The 21999-nt window shown below is 41.1% G+C and overlaps 1 protein-coding gene and 1 long non-coding RNA gene across 3 annotated transcripts in view; one reads left to right on the top strand and one right to left on the bottom strand.

Annotated features, from left to right (window-relative positions):
- Window positions 1–285: 285 nt before the first annotated feature.
- LOC115167632 (uncharacterized) overlaps window positions 286–21999 on the bottom strand; it is a 48494-nt gene continuing 26780 nt past the window's right edge. Inside the window, exon 4 of the long non-coding RNA XR_003870518.1 lies at window positions 286–863. This is a non-coding gene — a long non-coding RNA (uncharacterized LOC115167632). The remainder of the gene's footprint in view (window positions 864–21999) is intronic.
- Window positions 15879–21999, top strand: part of tent2 (terminal nucleotidyltransferase 2) — a 38457-nt gene continuing 32336 nt past the window's right edge. The window contains exons 1-4 of one of the 2 annotated variants that reach the window (XM_029722232.1): window positions 15879–16060; window positions 16273–16469; window positions 21453–21566; window positions 21735–21978. In XM_029722232.1, the coding sequence (XP_029578092.1) occupies window positions 16327–16469; window positions 21453–21566; window positions 21735–21978 (501 nt within the window). In that variant the 5' untranslated portion in view covers window positions 15879–16060; window positions 16273–16326. Of the gene's footprint in view, window positions 16470–21452; window positions 21567–21734; window positions 21979–21999 lie in introns of both variants that reach the window. The other variant, XM_029722231.1, reaches the window with a different exon arrangement.

The raw sequence follows: 21999 nt of genomic DNA on the forward strand, positions 1-21999 counted from the left end.
ACGAAGGCACCGGAACCTCTGGATCCAGGGCGGCGAAGCTGTTTGAAGTCTGTATCCGGTCCAGGCTTACCATCTCCAATGAGGCTCCAATTGCCAAAGGCCGCTGCTTTCGACTTCCACGGTGAGTGACATGCCTCCATGGCTGGTTGGTAGGGTCAAGAATAGGAAGAACCAAGTCATCCAGAAGCAACCTACTAACTCCATTCTGTTTGAAGGTGGTAGCATATTACTGCCATCTAGTGGCCATACTTGACATAGGATTAATAATGGTAACTTCAACAAATGTCAGATTTAAGAATATTCTATACTTTATTGTACATACAGTACCAACACATACATAAGCATAATACAGCCACCTTTTATCTTACATTTTTCATACAGGCCTAAAAATAGTAAATGCTATATGATGTGAATGGTGACTGCATTTGGCCAGTAGTGAATAGATGTGTAAAGACAAAGTAATATCATGAAATCTAATTTTCTCTTAGCTATGTAACTTGTAAAATATTCAAATTGATTTGATTTTGGATCACAGGTAAAATGCAGGAATTACATTCACTTGTATTACTTATCAAGAGAAGCATGGGAAGTAGGGGAGAGGGAGTTTCTTCAACCAAACCCATCTACACCCATCTATCCATTCTCTCCCCCCACACCCACATCCCTTCATACAAGTGCTAGCTGTCAACTTTCAGTAAAAACCACACTTGAAGCAAATTTAAACATTGAATTAAACTGATTTAATCAAAGGGTAGTTGACGAAGAGCGAGCAAAGTTTAGTATGAGAGGGATAAAGTAATTTACTTGGCAGCCTGGCAGCATGGGATTGGTGGCAACAGCAAAACAACTTCCCCTAATGTATCCTGGAGAGAAAGAGAGAGAGAGATAATACCACACAAAATGAGAAACATGAAGACACACTTTGAAAACATCATGCCTAACAGGAAGTGTAAAGGGTGGGTGGGTGGTAGCTAAAGTCTTAGTCCTTATATGTTCTGTCCAGTTGTCCCTCAAACAGGCCTGCAGGTTCCATCAACCAGCCTACATACCATCTGTGAGTGACCTGTGAGGATTGTCAGAAAATGGTGGAAAATATGCAGCCGAAGTCCGATAAGAGTGGATACAAACTAATGTTAAGAAAATGTTGAGCAATGTCATAAAGTAATTTTATTTTCAAATAAGTTACGTTACACGTTATGTTGGCTGACAATTTGATAGCTACGCTAACCTTATGAACCACATAGCATATCATTACAGCAGTTTCTTGTAAGTACCGGTATGCTAGCTAGCTACCTAATGTCAGTTGGCTAATAGTACATCGAACTTGCCAGTATATGAACTATATGCTATCTAACTACACAACATTTATAGACTTGATTATTCACATCATTCTTAACTTAGCTAAGTGATATAGTCATTGTGCGTTATCAATGGACATTGTTAATGAAGTCGTAAGATGTCTAGCTAGTCTTTTGTTAGCTATACTAACAAGCTAGCAAGAAGTCGCATAGCAACAGCATCAACTTCTGGTAGACAGGGAAAGCACTAGTACACTCAACTGAAAGGATACCATTCGTTTACAGTATACTATAATGAACTAATAGTATACTGCTCAAAAAAATAAAGGGAACACTTAAACAACACTTCCTAGATCTGAATGAAAGAAATAATCTTATTAAATACTTTTTTCTTTACATAGTTGAATGTGCTGACAACAAAATCACACAAAAATAATCAATGGAAATCCAATTTATCAACCCATGGAGGTCTGGATTTGGAGTCACACTCAAAATTAAAGTGGAAAACCACACTACAGGCTGATCCAACTTTGATGTAATGTCCTTAAAACAAGTCAAAATGAGGCTCAGTAGTGTGTGTGGCCTCCACGTGCCTGTATGACCTCCCTACAACGCCTGGGCAAGCTCCTGATGAGGTGGCGGATGGTCTCCTGAGGGATCTCCTCCCAGACCTGGACTAAAGCATCCGCCAACTCCTGGACAGTCTGTGGTGAAACGTGGCGTTGGTGGATGGAGCGAGACAAGATGTCCCAGATGTGCTCAATTGGATTTAGGTCTGGGGAACGGGCGGGCCAGTCCATAGCATCAATGCCTTCCTCTTGCAGGAACTGCTGACACACTCCAGCCACATGAGGTCTAGCAATGTCTTGCATTAGGAGGAACCCAGGGCCAACCGCACCAGCATATGGTCTCACAAGGGGTCTGAGGATCTCATCTCGGTACCTAATGGCAGTCAGGCTACCTCTGGCGAGCACATGGAGGGCTGTGCGGCCCCCAAAAGAAATGCCACCCCACACCATGACTGACCCACCGCCAAACCGGTCATGCTGGAGGATGATGCAGGCAGCAGAACGTTCTCCACGGCGTCTCCAGACTCTGTCACGTCTGTCACATGTGCTCAGTGTGAACCTGCTTTCATCTGTGAAGAGCACAGGGCGCCAGTGGCGAATTTGCCAATCTTGGTGTTCTCTGGCAAATGCCAAACGTCCTGCACGGTGTTGGGCTGTAAGCACAACCCCCACCTGTGGACGTCGGGCCCTCATACCAGCCTCATGGAGTCTGTTTCTGACCGTTTGAGCAGACACATGCACATTTGTGGCCTGCTGGAGGTCATTTTGCAGGGCTCTGGCAGTGCTTCTCCTGCTCCTCCTTGCACAAAGAAGGAGGTAGCGGTCCTGCTGCTGGGTTGTTGCCCTCCTATGGCCTCCACCACATCTCCAGATGTACTGGCCTGTCTCCTGGTAGCGCCTCCATGCTCTAGACACTACGCTGACAGACACAGCAAACCTTCTTGCCACAGCTCGCATTGATGTGCCATCCTGGATGAGCTGCACTACCTGAGCCACTTGTGTGGGTTGTAGACTCCGTCTCATGCTACCACTAGAGTGAAAGCACCGCCTGCATTCAAAAGTGACCAAAACATCAGCCAGGAAGCATAGGAACTGAGAAGTGGTCTGTGGTCCCCACCTGCAGAACCACTCCTTTATTAGGGGTGTCTTGCTAATTGCCTATAATTTCCACCTGTTGTCTATTCCATTTGCACAACAGCATGTGAAATGTATTGGCAATCAGTGTTGCTTCCTAAGTGGACAGTTTGATTTCACAGAAGTGTGATTGACTTGGAGTTACATTGTGTTGTTTAAGTGTTCCCTTTATTTTTTGAGCAGTGTATATAGTATATACTCATTAAGTATGTAGTATACAGTATGTTAGTATGAGAGTGAATTGAAGAAAGTGAGGTCAGGTGAGGACAATGAAGATGGCAACAACAAGTAGTAACTCAAATATGAATTGTATTGCACCAGGCTGTATGAACTGGCTCCAAAAGAATCCCTTGGGAAGTTACCATCGGCTGCCCAAGAACCCACAACTTTTGAAGAAGTGGCTCCATGTTCTGAAGAAGAAGAACGTGCCAGCTCGAGCTAGCAGGATCTGCAGACAGCCCTTTGCGGAGGTAGACTTCACGATGGGCGCTTTCGATGTGGCAACCGGGAGTTTCCGAATGGAAAGGAGTCATAGGCCTACGTTGAAGCCTTCTTTCTGCTTGCGCCTCCATTTACAATGTTGAGGGTTATGGTGTAGGGGTTACCAACTGACCATCATCAACATCTCTAACTTCGGAGTCAAGCAAAAGCGACTGAATGGAGGAGGCGACGCCATTCAATGCAATGGAGCCTGAAGTAACGTTAACCGGTCATGACTGTTGTTGACTAGGCTAGCGTTAGACACTGGACAACTTTGTTGCAACTCTAGTTGAAGGTAACTAGCTAATTGCATCTGAAGTGTTTTTTTACCAATAGGAAAGAACGGTTAGTACAGCATGCCGAACTGGCCCCTGAGTGCCAGAGTGTTCCTGTGCTGTGGTGGAAAAGAGGTCCATCACTAAAGTGCTCACGACCATCAGTATACAACCGAGTCCTACCCCAACACGCCACAGATGGAGCTGACGGAGAGTGAGATCAGGGAAGACCATAACCCGCTGTGTGAACAGTGCGAGCCAAGATACAGTGGGGCAAAAAAGTATTTAGTCAGCCACCAATTGTGCAAGTTCTCCCACTTAAAAAGATGAGAGAGGACTGTAATTTTCATCATAGGTACACTTCAACTATGACAGACAAAATGAGAAAAAAAATCCAGAAAATCACATTGTAGGATTTTTTATGAATTTATTTGCAAATTATGGTGGAAAATAAGTATTTGATCAATAACAAAAGTTTATCTCAATACTTTGTTATATACCCTTTGTTGGCAATGACACAGGTCAAACGTTTTCTGTAAGTCTTCACAAGGTTTTCACACACTGTTGCTGGTATTTTGGCCCATTCCTCCATGCAGATCTCCTCTTGAGCAGTGATGTTTTGGGGCTGTCGCTGGGCAACACGGACTTTCAACTCCCTCCAAAGATTTTCTATGGGGTTGAGATCTGGAGACTGGCTAGGCCACTCCAGGACCTTGAAATGCTTCTTACGAAGCCACTCCTTCATTGCCCGGGCGGTGTGTTTGGGATCATTGTCATGCTGAAAGACCCAGCCACGTTTCATCTTCAATGCCCTTGCTGATGGAAGGAGGTTTTCACTCAAAATCTCACAATACATGGCCCCATTCATTCTTTCCTTTACACGGATCAGTCGTCCTGGTCCCTTTGCAGAAAAACAGCCCCAAAGCATGATGTTTCCACCCCCATGCTTCACAGTAGGGATGGTGTTCTTTGGATGCAACTCAGCATTCTTTGTCCTCCAAACACGACGAGTTGAGTTTTTAACAAAAAGTTATATTTTGGTTTCATCTGACCATATGACATTCTCCAATCCTCTTCTGGATCATCCAAACTTCAGACGGGCCTGGACATGTACTGGCTTAAGCAGGGGGACACGTCTGGCACTGCAGGTTTGAGTCCCTGGCGGCGTAGTGTGTTACTGATGGTAGGCTTTGTTACTTTGGTCCCAGCTCTCTGCAGGTCATTCACTAGGTCCCCCCATGTGGTTCTGGGATTTTTGCTCACCGTTCTTGTGATCATTTTGACCCCACGGGGTGAGATCTTGCGTGGAGCCCCAGATCGAGGGAGATTATCAGTGGTATTGTATGTCTTCCATTTCCTAATAATTGCTCCCACAGTTGATTTCTTCAAACCAAGCTGCTTACCTATTGCAGATTCAGTCTTCCCAGCCTGGTGCAGGTCTACAATTTTGTTTCTGGTGTCCTTTGACAGCTCTTTGGTCTTGGCCATAGTGGCGTTTGGAGTGTGACTGTTTGAGGTTGTGGACAGGTGTCTTTTATACTGATAACAAGTTCAAACAGGTGCCATTAATACAGCTAACGAGTGGAGGACAGAGGAGACTCTTAAAGAAGAAGTTACAGGTCTGTGAGAGCCAGAAATGTTGCTTGTTTGTAGGTGTATAATTTGCAAATAAATTCATTAAAAATCCTACAATGTGATTTTCTGGATTTTATTTTCTCATTTTGTCCATCATAGTTGACATGTACCTATGATGAAAATTACAGGCCTCTCTCATATTTTTAAGTGGGAGAACTTGCACAATTGGTGGCTGACTAAATACTTTTTTGCCCCACTGTATACATACTATCGATCACTTAGGGGGAGCGGGCTTGTGTTCCAAAAATGGAGAAGGAGCAGGCCATTCAAAAGCAAATTCAAAGATACACCCATCCATAAAGGGAATCAGAGTGGAATTGTTTTTCCACAGATTTTTTTACCCGTTTCAACAGATGTGCTACCTTGTCCCAGTCCTGTTGTTTCAACTCTCTCTCTCAACCTATGAATGCTCAGCTATGAAAAGCCAACTGACATTTGCTCCTGAGGTGTTGAACTGTTGCACCCTCTATAACCACTGTGGTTATTATTTTGATGTAAAAAGGGCTTTTGTAAAATACATTTGACTGATTGATTGATTGTTTGCTGTGCTGGATGCTGTGTATTCACTAACTGTCTAAGTGATGGGACATTTATATAGTATCTGTAACATATTTTGGTGTGTATTTAATCTGCATCTTAACTTCTTAAAGTGGCAATCAGCAGTAGAAACAATAACAAAGTCTCTCCCTGCTCCTCTTTCGTTAAAAAGCTGAGGGATGGAGCTGGAGAAATGTAACCACTCTCAAATTCATAGACAGGGCTATAGATGTAAGGACTGACCATCCATGATATAAAAATTGTAATCCTGTTTCTAGGATCTGTTTCCACTACCAAGTACCCAATTCCCTTTAGATAAAGGCGTCTGATAAATGGCAATTATTATTAAAGTCTACTTTGACTCTGCCATCTAGCTGCCCAGTGTAATTATCATTCCTTCCAATAGATGGCAGCCAAAGCTAGGTGAAGTCACTAGTCTAGCGACAGGGACACAGGATGAGTGCGCGTTGAAAGTCGTTTTAACTTCAAAGCAAGTTTATCTGGTTACGCTTAACATGTTGTTATAGTGGACAAGCTAACTAATACTATCTTTACATAGGCTTCCCTGTGGCTCAGTTGGTAGAGTGTTTGCAATGCCAGCATGGTGTATGCAACGCCAGGGTTGTGGGTTCGATTCCCACGGGGGGCCAGTACAAAAAAAATAAAAATGCATGAAATGAAATGTATGCACTCACTACTGTAAGTCGCTCTGGATAAGTGTCTGCTAAATGCCTAAAATGTAAATAAGGGGCAGGCATTAGGTCTATGTATACCAGCAGGCTAGATTTACTAAATTAACTTGCTTTATTCAAACTCAAACCCTATGTAAATGTCTTTGCTTCTGGGTATGTGGACTTTATGGAAGAAAAGACACACACGCAGGAATGAGACGCCGTACACCTCGTCTAATTCTCCCTATTGCCCATAGGGTGAACTGCCGATAAACTGCCAGCCTGTATGCTCTGCAAACAAAATCATAAGAAAAGTTAGTCTGATTTTATTGGTTAGAATGATATTTCATGAATCATGATGCTGTCTGCGATTCGTACTCTGGTCATCTAATCAAAAAGTAAATGTGTTACCATCGCGCCAAACAGCGCCGAACATCGTTATAGGATACTGATTATATATATATTGAGCACCTACCCACTACTGATATAACCTTAAACAATTTATAATCAAGAAAAATTTCACCAAATATTTAACTGGCATATCGGCTGCTGACTGGTCGAGTAACCTCTTCTGCCCGGAAGTCCTTCATAAAGATTAGTGACATGTCCAATAAATACAGTTGAAGTCGAAAGATTACATACACTTAGGTTGGAATCATTAAAACTTGTTTTTCAACCACTCCACACATTTCTTGTTAACAAACTATAGTTTTGGCAAGTCGGTTAGTACATCTACTTTGTGCATGACACAAGTAATTTTTCCAACAATTGTTTACAGACAGATTATTTCACTTATAATTCACTGTATCACAATTTCAGTGGGTCAGAAGTTTACATACACTAAGTTGACTGTGCCTTTAAACCGCTTGGAAAATTCCAGAAAATTATGTCATGGCTTTAGAAGCTTCTGATAGGCTAATTGACATCATTTGAGTCAATTGGAGGTGTACCTGTGGATGTATTTCAAGGTCTACCTTCAAACTCAGTGCCTCTTTGCTTGACATCATGGGAAAATCAAAAGAAATGAATGAGCCAAGACCTGAGATAAAACATTGTAGACCTCCACAAGTCTGGTTCATCCTTGGGAGCAACTTCCAAATGTCTGAAGGTACCACGTTCATCTGTACAAACAATAGTACGCAAGTGTAAACACCATTGGACCACGCATCATACCGCTCAGGAAGAAGACGCGTTCTGTCTCCTAGAGATACTTTGGTGCGAAAAGTGCGATCCAATCCCAGAACAACAGCATCCTATATTGACATAACCTGAAAGGCCGCTCAGCAAGGAAGAAGCCACTGCTCCAAAACCGCCATAAAAAAGCCAGACTACGGTTTGCAACTGCACATGGGACAGAGATCGTACTTTTTGGAGAACTGTTTGGCCATAATGACCATCGTTATGTTTGGAGGAAAAAAGGGGGATGCTTGCAAGCCGAAGAACACCATCCCAACCGTGAAGCACAGGTGTGGCAGCAGCATGTTGTGGGGGTGCTTTGCTGCAGGAGGGACTGCTGCACTTCACAAAATAGATGGCATCATGAGGAAAGAAAATTATGTGGATATATTGAAGCAACATCTCAAGACATCAGTCAGGAAGTTAAAGCTTGGTCACAAATGGGTCTTCCAAATGGACAATGACCCCAGCATTCTTCCAAAGTTGTGGCAAAATGGCTTAAGGACAACAAAGTCAACATATTGGAGTGGCCATCACAAAGCCCTGACCTCAATCCTATAGAGAATTTGTGGGCAGAACTGAAAAAGTGTGTGCGAGCAAGGACGCCTACAAAACTGACTCAATTTCACCAGCTCTGTCAGGAGGAATGGGCCAAAATTCACCAAACTTATGGTGGGAAGCTTGTGGAAGGCTACCCGAAATGTTTGACCGAAGTTAAATTTTTTTTAAAGGCAATGATACCAAATACTAATTAAGTGTTTGTAAACTTCTGACCCACTGGGAATGTGATGAAATAAATAAAAGCTGAAATAAATCATTCTCTCTACTATTATTCTGGCATGTCACATTCATAAAATAAAGTGATCTTAACTGACCTAAGACAGGGAATCGTTACTAGGATTAAATGTCAGGAATTGGGAAAAACTGAGTTTAAATGTATTTGGCTAAGGTGTATATAAACTTACGACTTCAACTGTACATTGCCATCCAGACAGACAGGAACCTCTGACTGGATGTAGTACAGCCACCATCCCCTGGGATTTTGTGCTGTATCCCCACCATCTCTCTACAACACACACACTCATACTCTAGCCATTATCTGGCAGCATCCCCACTCATACCAGTTAGTGTTTGGCTACGCCGACCCTCTAGCTGAGATGTTTCAGCGTTGTTAATGCTATGAGAACGAACTCTTTGATCTAGGGCAACGATCGGCTCAAACATAAACGGCTTCATTAGGTTTATTGGCTCCCTAACTAACATTATTTCATTCTCTGTAATAAACTCATTCTCAAACTTGGAGCTACTCGGTAAATTCAGCCATTTTTGGGAGTTCCAAAATTGTCTCTCGTGCCAGTGACGCAACAATGCCAATATGGCGATTTACAGTTACAGTTAGCTGGCGTTCTAAATCCTAAGCTGTGTTTGAATACCCATACTAACATACTGTATACTACACACTTAATGAGTACATACTACATACTATATATTATTAGTTCATTTTAGTACACTGTAAATTAACAGTATCATTCCACTTGAGCATACTAGAGCTTGCCTGTCTACCGGAAGTTGATGTTGTTGCTATGGAGCATCTTGCTAGCTTGTTAGCATAACAAATGACTAGCTAGACATTTTATGATTTTGGGTGTGTTCGTCGAGCACACTGGACGCTCTGGCCGAGGAGTAGGGTTGATCCGAGCATTCAATGGCAGTCAAACACCCAAGCTAACTGGCCAACGTTGGCTAGCTACTTCCAAACACAAATGAGAGAACACCTCACTCTGACCATTTTACTTGCCCCAGCATAGCTGGTTAGGCTGATTTCATGTTATCCAGAGCATTGGTGACTGTAACTGTACTGCTGGCAACAATTTAATTCAGCTTTTTTTTGCCTAAATTTACTCACACCGGCCATATTCTACGAGTGTTGAGCTTTAGTAATTCTGCGCGAGAGTGCTCTGAAATGCACAACGGCTATACCACTTAGCTAAGAATGATGTGAATAATTAAGACAATAAACGTTGGGTAGTTAAGATAGCATATAGTTAATATACTGCCTGGCAAGTTCGATGTATTAGTAGCCAATTAACGTTAGGTAACTAGCTTACATACCGGTACATACTGCTGTAATGCTATGCAGTTCGTAAGGATAGCATAGCTAATAAATTGTCAGCCAGTATCTTATTTGAAAAGTCATTACTTTATTACATTGCTCAACATTTTCTAAACATTTGTCATAATTAGTTAAAGCAATGAATTCGCCGGACTTAGGCTGTATATTTTCCACCATTTTCTCAAATCTGAAAAAGTTGTGAAGCAACGTTCATTTTCTGAAGAATTGCAATATGGGCCCAAAAAGTACGGAAATAGTGTACAGTGCATGTGTACTTTGTATTTTGGCGAATTTAGTACAACATCCGGGAACTTTTGGCATACTAATTATATCCATACTATGACCAATAAGCATACTATATATTCAATTCACTTCACAAATAGTACGGTTAGTATGAGTATTTGAAGACAGCTCTAAGCTCTGTTCTAAAACCCATACTAACATACTGTATACTACATACTTAATGAGTATATACTACATACTATTAGTTCATTTTAGTATACCGTAAACAAACAGTATGCTTTCAGTTGATCGTACTAGCTTTTAGCCTGTCTACCCGAAGTTGATGCTGTTGCTATGCAACCTCTTGCTAGCGAGTTAGCATAACAAATGACTAGTTAGACATTTTACAACTTCGGATGTGTCCTTAAATTCAATCTGGAGTGCCAGAGTGCGCTAGTAAATTCAGAGCATTGTCAGATTGTCCGTTTGTAAATTCAGTGCGTTTCGCTCTCGGAGAGCACATTGGACGCTCAGGCGAGGAGTAGGGTTGATCTGAGCGTTCTGACCTTACAACTGCAGTCAAGCACTCAAGTTAACGTTGGCTAGCTTGCTAGCTAGCTACGTTCAGACACAAATGAGACCACTCTGACCATTTTACTCGCCCTAGCAGAGCTGGTAAGGCAGTTTTCATGTTATCCAGAGCGTTGGTGACTAACTGTGCTGCTAGCAACAATTTAATTACGCTTTTTGCCACATTTACTGACACCGGCCATATTCAATGGGTGTTGAGCGATCATAAATTCATTATTCTGCGCTCTGGTACACTCTGAATTTGGAGTAGATAGCCAGAACAAATTTATGAAAGCACCCAAATGTCCATTGAGAACGCAAAACGACTATACCATTAAGCTAAGCATGACAGGAATAATCAAGTCAATAAACGTTGGGTAGTTAGTTAGATATCCTATAGTTAATATACTGGCAAGTTTGATGTATAAGTAGCCAACTAACGTTAGGTAGCTAGCTAACAACATACCGGTACATACTGCTGTAATGATATGCTATGTGTTTCGTAAGGACAGCATAGCTAACAAATTGTCAGCAAATATAACGTGTAAGGTAACTTATTTGAAAAGTCATTACTATTGCTCAACATTTCCTTAACATTCGTCATAATTAAGGCAATGAATTTGTATCCGTTCTCGTTGTACTTCGACTGCACATTTTCGACCATTTTCTTCAAATCTCGAAACGATGTAAAGCCACGCCCATTTCCTGAAGAAGTGCATTATGGGCCCTAAAGTACGGAAATAGTGTCCTCTGCATGTAAACTTCATATTTTGCCGAATTTAGGTCGACATCCGGCATACTATATCCATACTATGACCAATAAGCATACGATATACTCAATACATGTCACAAATAGCATGGTTAGTGCGGTTAGTATGAGTATTTCGAAAACACCTCTAGTGTTTCCATTCCCCTTTAAGTTGGTTTCAATAGGGGAGAATTATGCACTCGTGGCTAAGGGACTGTCTTAAAAGTGCAATCAGCAGAATGTGGTGTTTACAGGAAAACATAATGTTTGTCTCAATTAAATGATCAAGAGCTCTTAAACAAACTTAGTTTCTTCCTACAACAATTAAAAATTGAAATTTGATTTTGTTTATATTTATTATTTTATGTAAAAATACAAGGTTATAAAGCATGAATAGGCCTATGATCTTCAGTGTTTTCAGCAGTGGTGAGGCATAGATAGGGTTGGGGGGGTTCTTTGCTGGAGGAGTTTGAGTCGGGTCAGGTCAGATTGTTTGATAGCATAACTGTGACAAGGTCACTTCTGGTGACTTTTTAAAAAGACATTCAACTCCAAAATGCATGAAAATTAAATGACGTTGACACCATCTGAAATATAACTTATTTGCGCCACTGCACTGCACTGATTTTATATTCATATTTCCAGTTATGGGTCTTCTGTTCAATATCTCAGTGTCCTTGGGTTGGGTTCCTTTACCTCTTTTATGAAAAATACACCTTTTATTTTTTCTCTGAATTCTTCCCCTTAGTTTTTTTTACAATTATTTAACCTTTTCCAGCTGTGGTTATTTTTTCACATACATACAGTTGAAGTTGGAAGTTTACATACACTTAGGTTGGAGTCATTAAAACTCGTTTTTCAACCACTCCACAAATTTCTTGTTAACGAACTACAGTTTTGGCAAGTCTGTTAGGACATCTACTTTGTGCATGACACAAGTCATTTTTCCAACAATTGTTTACAGACAGATTATTTCACTTATAAATAACTGTATCATTCATTAAAGTGGCCAATGATTTTAAGTCTGTATGTAGACAGCAGCCTCTTTGTTAGTGATGGCTGTTTAACAGTCTGATGGCCTTGAGATAGAAGCTATTTTGCAGTCTCTCGGTCCCAGCTTTGATGCACCTGTACTGACCTCGCCTTCTGGATGGTAGCGGGGTGAACAGGCAGTGGCTCAGGTGGTTGTTGTCCTTGATGATCTTTTTGGCCTTCCTGTGACATCGGGTGCTGTAGGTGTCCTGGAGGGCAGGTAATTTGACTCCGGTGATACGTTGTGCAGACCGCACCACCTTCTGGAGAGCCCTGCGGTTGTGGGCGGTGCAGTTGCCGTACCAGGTCCCTCTGCTGTTTTCTGAAGTCCACAATCATCTCCTTTGTTTTGTTGACTTTGAGTGAGAGGTTGTTTTCCTGACACCACACTCCGAGTGCCTTCACCTCCTCCCTATAGGTTGTCTCATCGTTGTTGGTAATCAAGCCTTCTACTGTTGTGTCATCTGCAAACTTGCAAACTTTACCTCTCTTATGAAAGCTACACCTTTTTTTGTACTCCTCCCCTTTGATATTCTACAAATATTTATCCTATTATAGTTGTGGTTCTTTGTTCACATAGATATCTCATTTTCAATAGTTTCTTATCCAAATGACATATACCTGTAAAACCAGTTGATGTTATGTCACAGTCCTACCTCATTGTACACCCATTAGAATTTCCTTTTTCCATTGCACTAATTTTTAGGAATATTTCCATATTTTCAATAGCTCACTGTCCATATGAGCTACAGATCTACAAACAAGTGTGTTGGGTTCACCTTACATTTTCAAAATTCTTTCCTTTTGATTCTCTAAAATAATTTTTCCTATTACTGCCTTGGTTACTAAGTCAGGTACAGATAACAGTTTATGTTGCTTTGTATCCAGATGGTTTTGAAACAAACACTGAAAAAACATTCCAATATTGTAGTTTTAACATATATTCCCTACCTAGGTCTTTATTCTATCAGTTCTAGCATTGGTTTTACATATTTGCTCACTTGTGCAGTTGTAATATGCTTGCCTTGCCTCTACCTTTGATTTACTGTTTTCCGTTCTGTATTTTGACACTAGGTGAAGCCATTGACCACAGTTCCTCTTAACCTGTGGACAAATTGAATTGACAACCACACCTCTCATTGCACGCCAGCTGAATAGTTTCTTTGCAAATGTTCTTTGCATATCCCTATGACCTGTGTATTTGTCCATTCCATCTGTATCATTGATGAAGCCCAAAACAATATTTTATTAGTTGTTTAAATACAGTATAATAAATATATTTTAATGGCTATTTTTAGCTGCCAACACATAAGTGTTAGTTGCATAGGGCAGAGAGTGGATTAATGAGCTATAATTACTTGTGAGAGGAATGATTACATGAATATTATGGTAGAGGGTTCAAATTGGAATTTAGCCAGGACATCAGGGTAAGAAACTATTATCTTATGAGAAGTAGGCCCACCATGTTAAGCTACTAAATGATCAGAGAGTCAAGGCACCCGTTTAAGATCCCTTCCAAAAGACAGCATCCTCCAAAGGGCAATGTCATAGGCACAATACCCAATCAACCCTTTGAACCTATGCCCTATGCACTTGTGGAGATCAAAGGTTGTGGAGATTGGTATAAGCAGTATGGTGAAAAGTCCAAATACTATAAGATGGAACGTTGAAGCTATTGCCATATTGCTTACACCAGTTAAATCCACTCAGATCTCCACAAGTCCATAGGATTTAGGATTGGGCCATACACCACTTACAGAACCCTTTGGTGTGTAATACCACATTTCTAACCGTGTACATTAGGGATCAACCTGGGTAACTGGGATCCCTGGACTGTCCAGGGAACACTCTTCACATTTCCCCCAAAAATAAAATGACAAAACCAGGGAAATAAAGAAAAAAAATACCTAATGTCTGCACTAATGCAATTCCACAAAATACACAACATGTGCAGCATCAGACTAGCCAAAAATGTAATAGCACATTATCCAAGCTGGTTGATGCATGGAAGCATTTAACCTAGCGTATTTACTTCACAAATAGTCACCATAAATTCCACACACACATAACTGAAACTGACATAAAAAGCACACACATAAGTGACACTGCCAGACTGCACACGCGACCCGAATGCAGTTAATAAACCCTACAGGAAACCCCTACAGTATAGCCTATAAAATACAGTCACAAATTTGATAGGCCTATGCACAATTCACTACATAGGCATCTCTGTCAACTGAAGTCTTAACATATAACATATATATTTTCCAATATAGTCCCAATCCCAATGAAACGCAAAATCCTGACTCCTGTCTCGCATGAACATTCCTAACTTTATTCTGTAATCCATAGGTTGTATTAACAAAGCACACCTCTCGCCTATGTTGACTGAGAAGGGTCATATCTTACGAGTTCCAACCCAACTTTTCTATTACTTTTATCGTGTTTATCTTTACTTTCTTTGTACAGAAAGTTCATACTATTATCACACATGACTTCTGGACATCAAGATCGACAGTTACTAACCTTGATTTTGACTTCAAATAGAGTTCAACTCTGACTCAGCTGTTCCACTGGAAGTTCCAGTGATGCACTCAATACAGAAGTGGTCGGATGAAGCAGACGCGAGGCTACAAGACTGTTTTGCTAATACAGACGGGGATATCGTGCCTGGCCGTGCAGTCATGAGTGAACAGGGAGTACAGGAGGGGACTGAGCATGCACCCGAGAGGCCCCGTGTTAAGGATCAGCGTGGCGGATGTGTTGTTACCTACCCTTATCACCTGGGGGCAGCCCGTCAGGAAGTCCAGGATCCAGTTGCAGAGGGATGTGTTTAGTCCCAGGCTCTTTAGCTTTGAGGGCACTATGGCATATATATATACAATATTGAAAATACTTTTCAGTGTTAGATTTCAAAACCATCTGGATAGAGCTAAAGAATATTAGATCTGTACGTGAACAAATAATAATAGGATAAATATTTGTACAAAATCAAAGGGGAATAATTTTGAAAGAGCTGTAAAGGAACCCACCACACTTGTTTCTAGATCTGTAGCTTATATTGATAGGAAGGTATTGAAATACAGACCTATCACAAGAAATACGGCTGTAAAATCAGGGAAGTGATGAACTGGAAATATCATTAATATAGCATGGATGAGGGGGTCAGTGACTTCACATTATATGGTTTTACATCTCCATTTGACCTGGATAGGAAGCTTCCTTGTAAATGGGTCAAATATAGCCCCTTTGGTAGCTAGAGGTAAATAATACAAATGCTGGGCCCTTCAGTGACTGGAGGTGCCATGCAGTGTGTAATCGTCATATAGGTTTAACCCTTCTGAATAGGAATACAAAAACATTTTTGTAGCTTACACGCAATTACCGGTATTGCACTTTTACGATGGTCCCTAAATCACCAGAGTCCAAGAAAACAGCGTATTGCCTCCTTTTTGCCTCTGTTAATAAGGGAAGAGTTCGACTATCGGTAAACACAAGGGGTTTACTTAGCTCTGTACCATCATCTGATTCTATGTATCACTCATCATCCTAGGACCTTCTGTCCGAGAGCTATTGACGAGCAAACTCCGAATCTCCAAAGTAAACAATTTTTACTGCAATAATTCTTTTCTCCAGCCTAACAGATGTTGATGCAGAGACTCAAAAACAGACTAACAAGTGAAACCGCTAACGTTAGCTTACTAGCTAGCTAACGTTACCTAACTTAGCATAACTAGCTTGCTAGCTAAATTATAAAAATATTTAAGACTGCTGGCTAAGATCTCGGCGTTGTTTCTTGGTACTTCATCTAGCCTGAGACCAATACACCGAGGCGCAGTTGATGTTGGACCTCCGTGAGCAGCAACATGTACCCCAGCGCTGCGCCAGCGGGACGCCCGCCCTACAACTCCAAACACGGGCACGGTAATGGACTCTACCCGCTACCTCAGGCCTTCCTTCAACATCACCAGCAACTAGCTGAGGCCCCACGAAACATCGCTAATACAAAGTAAGTCAATCCCATGGAATAATGTTGCTGGGTGGGTCTTTCTATGTATGTATGTCCATATAGACTAAAGAGAACACGTTTTTTGAAGAAATTGAACAGAGGTTTTGTATACTTTTAAGCCGGTAGTTCTGAAAGCAGTGCTCAAGAGTCTAAAAGTGTCCTCGAAATTGTGTACAAGGTCATTGTTCTCGAGCCCCCTGTAGTAAAGAGAGTAACAAAAAAACTGCTGTGCATGATGGGCTTGCCCCGCAACCTCATGGGACAATACTGTGCCCATTGAATTAGGATTTAGCATACTAGAAAAGAAAAGAAACCTCTATTATGATGGTCCAAAGGTCAGCCATGTTGGTCAGGGAGTTGGTCGACCATGGTTTGCCAGTGCTGTGATAAGTTGTTTTGTAAAACAATGAATGTGAAGAATGTATCTGCACTCTGTGTCTTAGCTAGCTAGCCAATCCGTTTTAGAGAATGATTCCATACATTTTTCAAATTAACTGCCAATATACCAACATTTCATTCAAACAATCCAGTCAATCCACAGCCATACACTGGCTCAAATCAGTTGATGATAGGACTTAGATAAGTTGTAAATGCAACAAGTACTGATATTGTATCATATAATAACAATAACAGCTTTAAAAGAAAACTAAATCTGAGACATATATGGTCTGTTTACGTATATTTTGGAGGCTATTTATACAGAACATATGTATAAAACGTGTATAAACTGTATTTATAGTTATATGACAATATTTTAGTTTGACTATAATGCCATTACACAATTTCCGATACATCACTTGCCTTACTTTTATTTTCCTGCATACAGTACATTCAGAAACTATTCTCTTTCGTTACAGCCTGTGTGCAATGTATGTGTGTGTATGTACAGTACCGGTCAAAAGTTTGGAGACACCTTTATTTTTACTATTCTCTACGTTGTAGAATATTAGTGAAGACCATTGGCTATGGGTTGCGCTGTTTTGCGGCTATGAACGATGGACTTGACGATGGACCTGTTAGGCTCTGACCAAGATTTCAAGGCTTTCACTGGTTGTGACCATGAATAATGCCCCCCTCCTACCTCCCCACAACAAACTTTTAACTTCCAAAGACGCACGGTTTTGCATCTTGACAAATAATTTAACTAGTACACACATGAAAGTAGGAGAGATCCACAGTAGCTCCCACCATGTATGTGTGAGATGTTTTATGTATGACCATGTTTTACCACTCATTACTGCTGTAACCTGTCTAGATAAAGAGCACTAGGCTGAGAATGTCAATTAACACAGATATAGATCACTAGAGTTTTTGCATCCCAGCCTTTCTTCCTAACATTTTATATTACATTTTAAAGACTGATGCCACTGTTCTTAAAGCTTTTCAGCTGGACACGTCTCTAATCTTACCTTGTTCCAGCACTTGTGTTGGTTGGTTTTCACAACCTGAAAAATAAGGACTATTACAAAATGCTGTGTAACATAGACCTACTGGTAGTGTTCTTGGTTTGTGGCAACGCAGTTCTGTCTCTGTGCAGCTGTGGATTGGTGGTGCAGCAGGAGTGTTAAGTTGCGATAAGTGTGCAGTCTGGTAAAGTGCAACTAGATGGTTAAACAGAGCACTTCCTGCAACACAGGAGCAGAGGCTTCAGACTACTGGTACTGAGTGCTTCAACACCATTTGTTGAGTGAAGAAAAGTGCTAAAGTGAGGTAGACATACAGTTGAAGTCGGAAGTTTACATACACCTTAGCCAAATACATTTAAACTCAGTATTTCACAATTCCTGACATATAATCCTAGTAAAAACTCCCTGTCTTAGACCAGTTACGATCATCACTTTATTTTAAGAATGTGAAATGTCAGAATAATAGTAGAGAGAATGATTTATTTCAGCTTTTATTTCTTTCATCACATTCCCAGTGGGTCAGAAGTTTACATACACACAATTAGTATTTGGTAGCATTGCCTTTAAATTGTTTAACTTGGGTCAAATGTTTCGGGTAGCCTTCCACAAGCTTCCCACAATAAGTTGGGTGAATTTTGGCCCATTCCTCCTGACAGAGTTGGTGTAACTGAGTCAGGTTTGTAGGCCTCCTTCCTCGCACACGCTTTTTCAGTTTTGCCCACACATTTTCTACGGGATTGAGGTCAGGACTTTGTGATGGCTACTCCAATACCTTGACGTTGTTGTCCTTAAGCCATTTTGCCACAACTTTGGAAGTATGCTTTGGGTCATTGTCCATTTGGAAGACCCATTTGCGACCAAGCTTTAACTACCTGACTGATGTCTTAAGATGTTGCTTCAATATATCCACATAATTTTCTTTCCTCATGATGCCATCTATTTTGTGAAGTGCAGCAGTCCCTCCTGCAGCAAAGCACCCCCACAACATGCTGCTGCCACCCCCGCGCTTCACAGTTGGCATGGTGTTCTTCGGCTTGCAATCCTCACCCTTTTTCCTCCACACATAACAATTGTCATTATGGCCAAACAGTTTTATTTTTGTTTCATCAGACCAGAGGACATTTCTCCAAAAAGTACGATCTTTGTCCCCATGTGCAGTTGCAAACCGTTCTCTGGCTTTTTTTATGGCGGTTTTGGAGCAGTGGCTTCTTCCTTGCTGAGCGGCCTTTCAGGTTATGCCAATATAGGACTCGTTTTGCTGTGGATATAGATACTTTTGTACCTGTTTCCTCCAGCATCTTCACAAGGTCCTTTGCTGTTCTGGGATTGATTTGCACTTTTTGCACCAAAGTACGTTAATCTCTAGGAGACAGAACGCGTCTCCTTCCTGAGCAGTATGACGGCTTTGTGGTCCCATGGTGTTTATACTTGCGTACTATTGTTTGTACAGATGAACATGGTACCTTCAGGCGTTTGGAAATTGCTCCCAAGGTTGAACCAGACTTGTTGAGGTCTACAATTTTTTTCTGAGGTCTTGGCTGATTTCTTTTGATTTTCCCATGATGTCAAGCAAAGAGGCACTGAGTTTGAAGGTAGGCCTTGAACTACATCCACAGGTACACCTCCAATTGAGTCAAATGATGTCAATTAGCCTATCAGAAGCTTCTAAAGCCATGACATCATTTTTTGGAATTTTCCAAGCTGTTTAAAGGCACAGTCAACTTAGTGCATGTAAACTTCTGACCCACTGGAATTGTGATACAGTGGATTATAAGTGAAATAATATGTCTGTGAACAATTGTTGGAAAAATTACTTGTGTCATGCACAAAGTAGATGTCCTAACTGACTTGCCTAAACTATAGTTTGTTAATAAGAAATGTGTGGAGTGGTTGAAAAACGAGTTTTAATGACTCCAACCTAAGTGTATGTAAACTTCCGACTTCAACTGTATGTGGCGTCGTGTTGGCAAGCGGTTTGCTCATGTCAACGTTGTGAACAGAGTTCCACATTGTGGAGGTGGGGTTATGGTATCGGCAGGCATATGCTATGGACAATAAACACAATTGCATTTTATCAATGGGATTTTTAAAGCACAAAAATACAATGACGAGATCCTGAGGCCCATTTTTCTAAGGTACCTGTGACCAACAGATGCATATCTGCATTCCCAGTAATGTCAAATCCATAGATTAGGGCCTAATTTATTTATTTCAATTGACTGATTTTGTCATATGAACTGTAACTCAGTAAAATCTTAAATTGTTGCGTGTAGTGTTTATATTTTTGTTCTCTATATATTTAGGCTAGTTACATTAACAGTAAACATATACAGGAAACAAAAGGTGACTGGAGATCTAAATAACCAAAACATAATCTTCGACCCATGTCATCAATTAAGAAATGCCAGCCTACCATAAACATGTTTCCTGACTATTGAGATTGTTCAAATATGTGTTATGTACTTGTCATTTTCTGAAAATATGCAAATGTAAAAACATATATTTTGTCACCTTTTTGGACCCTCACCAGTTTGCTTCACTGCAGGTAAACCAAAGCATGGGTTGATGTTGTACCTTGTACACTGCTTACAGCAGCAGGGATCATCAACTAGATTCAGCCGTGGGACATTTTTTTATTTTTTTATTGTTGAGCATATGGTCAGGGGGCCAGAACGTAATTACAAATAATATGTAGACTGCAAATTGACCACAAGAAGCCCAAACCAATGTAATGGGGGGCAAAGTTGGGGAATCCTGGTTTACAGGTTAAGGGAACCAATATGTCATTTTGTGCTTTGGGTGAACCATTGAGGGGTGGGGGATTATTTTAAAATTAATCACAGAATACCAGGAACAGCCCCATCTACTGGTCAGAATCTGGTAATATCAGGATGTAAGATGGGATATAAACCTAACAACTTCAATGGCTAATTTCTCTGAACAGGGTAAAAAAAATTCACAAATTCACTGAGCTGCAGCTCCATACTACTTGTCAAACTTGTTGGATTGGTGTGGGTGGTCCGTGTGTGGCTTTTGACAATTTCTTTGGAATCCTCATGTTTCACACATTGTTAGAATATTTTGGGGTCCAAATCAGATTTCATCTACTATATTTATTGAATATTATATGATTCATATAATTTAAAATGCACAATTTGGGTGAAATCAATTATATTAATTTCTCAGAGATCAAATTATATTTCAACAAAATGTTGCAGGAATGCTAATCTTATCTGTTTCTAACTACAAAAACGATTTCGGGAACAATCTGAGATGGTGGGTGTCATGACTTGTTGAAATGACATGGAAAGACCCAAAAGTATTATCAAAGACTTTCCAAACCTGGGTCTGCTGCAGACTACTTTTTCTGTTTCCTCACCTGACAAATCACTTCTCTTTTCCTAACGTTGTGAAAATGAATCCTGCATTTGTGCCATATGTGCGCAAGCAATACAGAATCAAATGCATTCTCTTTAGTCTGTATGGCTACGTGTATGTACTTGATCTCTTTGCTCTGTTTATCGACTACTGAGATATTTCATGCTGGTGTGTTAACCTATTCTCACTGTGTGTGTAGTTTCCATGGTTGGTCCCTGCCTGCAGGTCCTTCAGATATTCCCCTATATGATTGGAAGCCAAGTCCCAGCACCCCACCTGGTCCTCATGCATCTGCACTGGCCAACGGGAGGAAGTAAGGCTTGTTTATTCTTTCTATGTTTTCTTCTACCTGCCCTATTTCATTAGCACAGGCACCATTTCCAAACGTTAGACCTGAAATGTTGCAGTTTCCTAAAGTGTGCGTGTGTGTCTTCCTCTCCGGTGTGTGTGTGCTCCTGTGTCTTCTCCCTATGTATACTAGGAGGCACAGTGGAGACCACAGCCCGTATAATTTAAAGAGGCAGCACTTCAGTTCCCCTGTCCCCCATCATGGCAGTCCTCCTGCTGTCGGCTCCTCTCCCACTGTATCCCGCCCTGGCCCCAGGGAAACACAGTCTACCCTAATCCAGCACTCCCCTCTCAGCCCCCAACCGTCTGCCCCACGGATGCCCCCCCTGTGGGGAGAGAACCCTCGTAGCTCACTGCAGGCTTATGCCAAGGACAAGGTAAGCCTCAGGATCATGATA

This window comes from Salmo trutta, chromosome 29 (assembly GCF_901001165.1).
Source record: "Salmo trutta chromosome 29, fSalTru1.1, whole genome shotgun sequence".
Lineage (NCBI taxonomy): Eukaryota > Metazoa > Chordata > Actinopteri > Salmoniformes > Salmonidae > Salmo > Salmo trutta.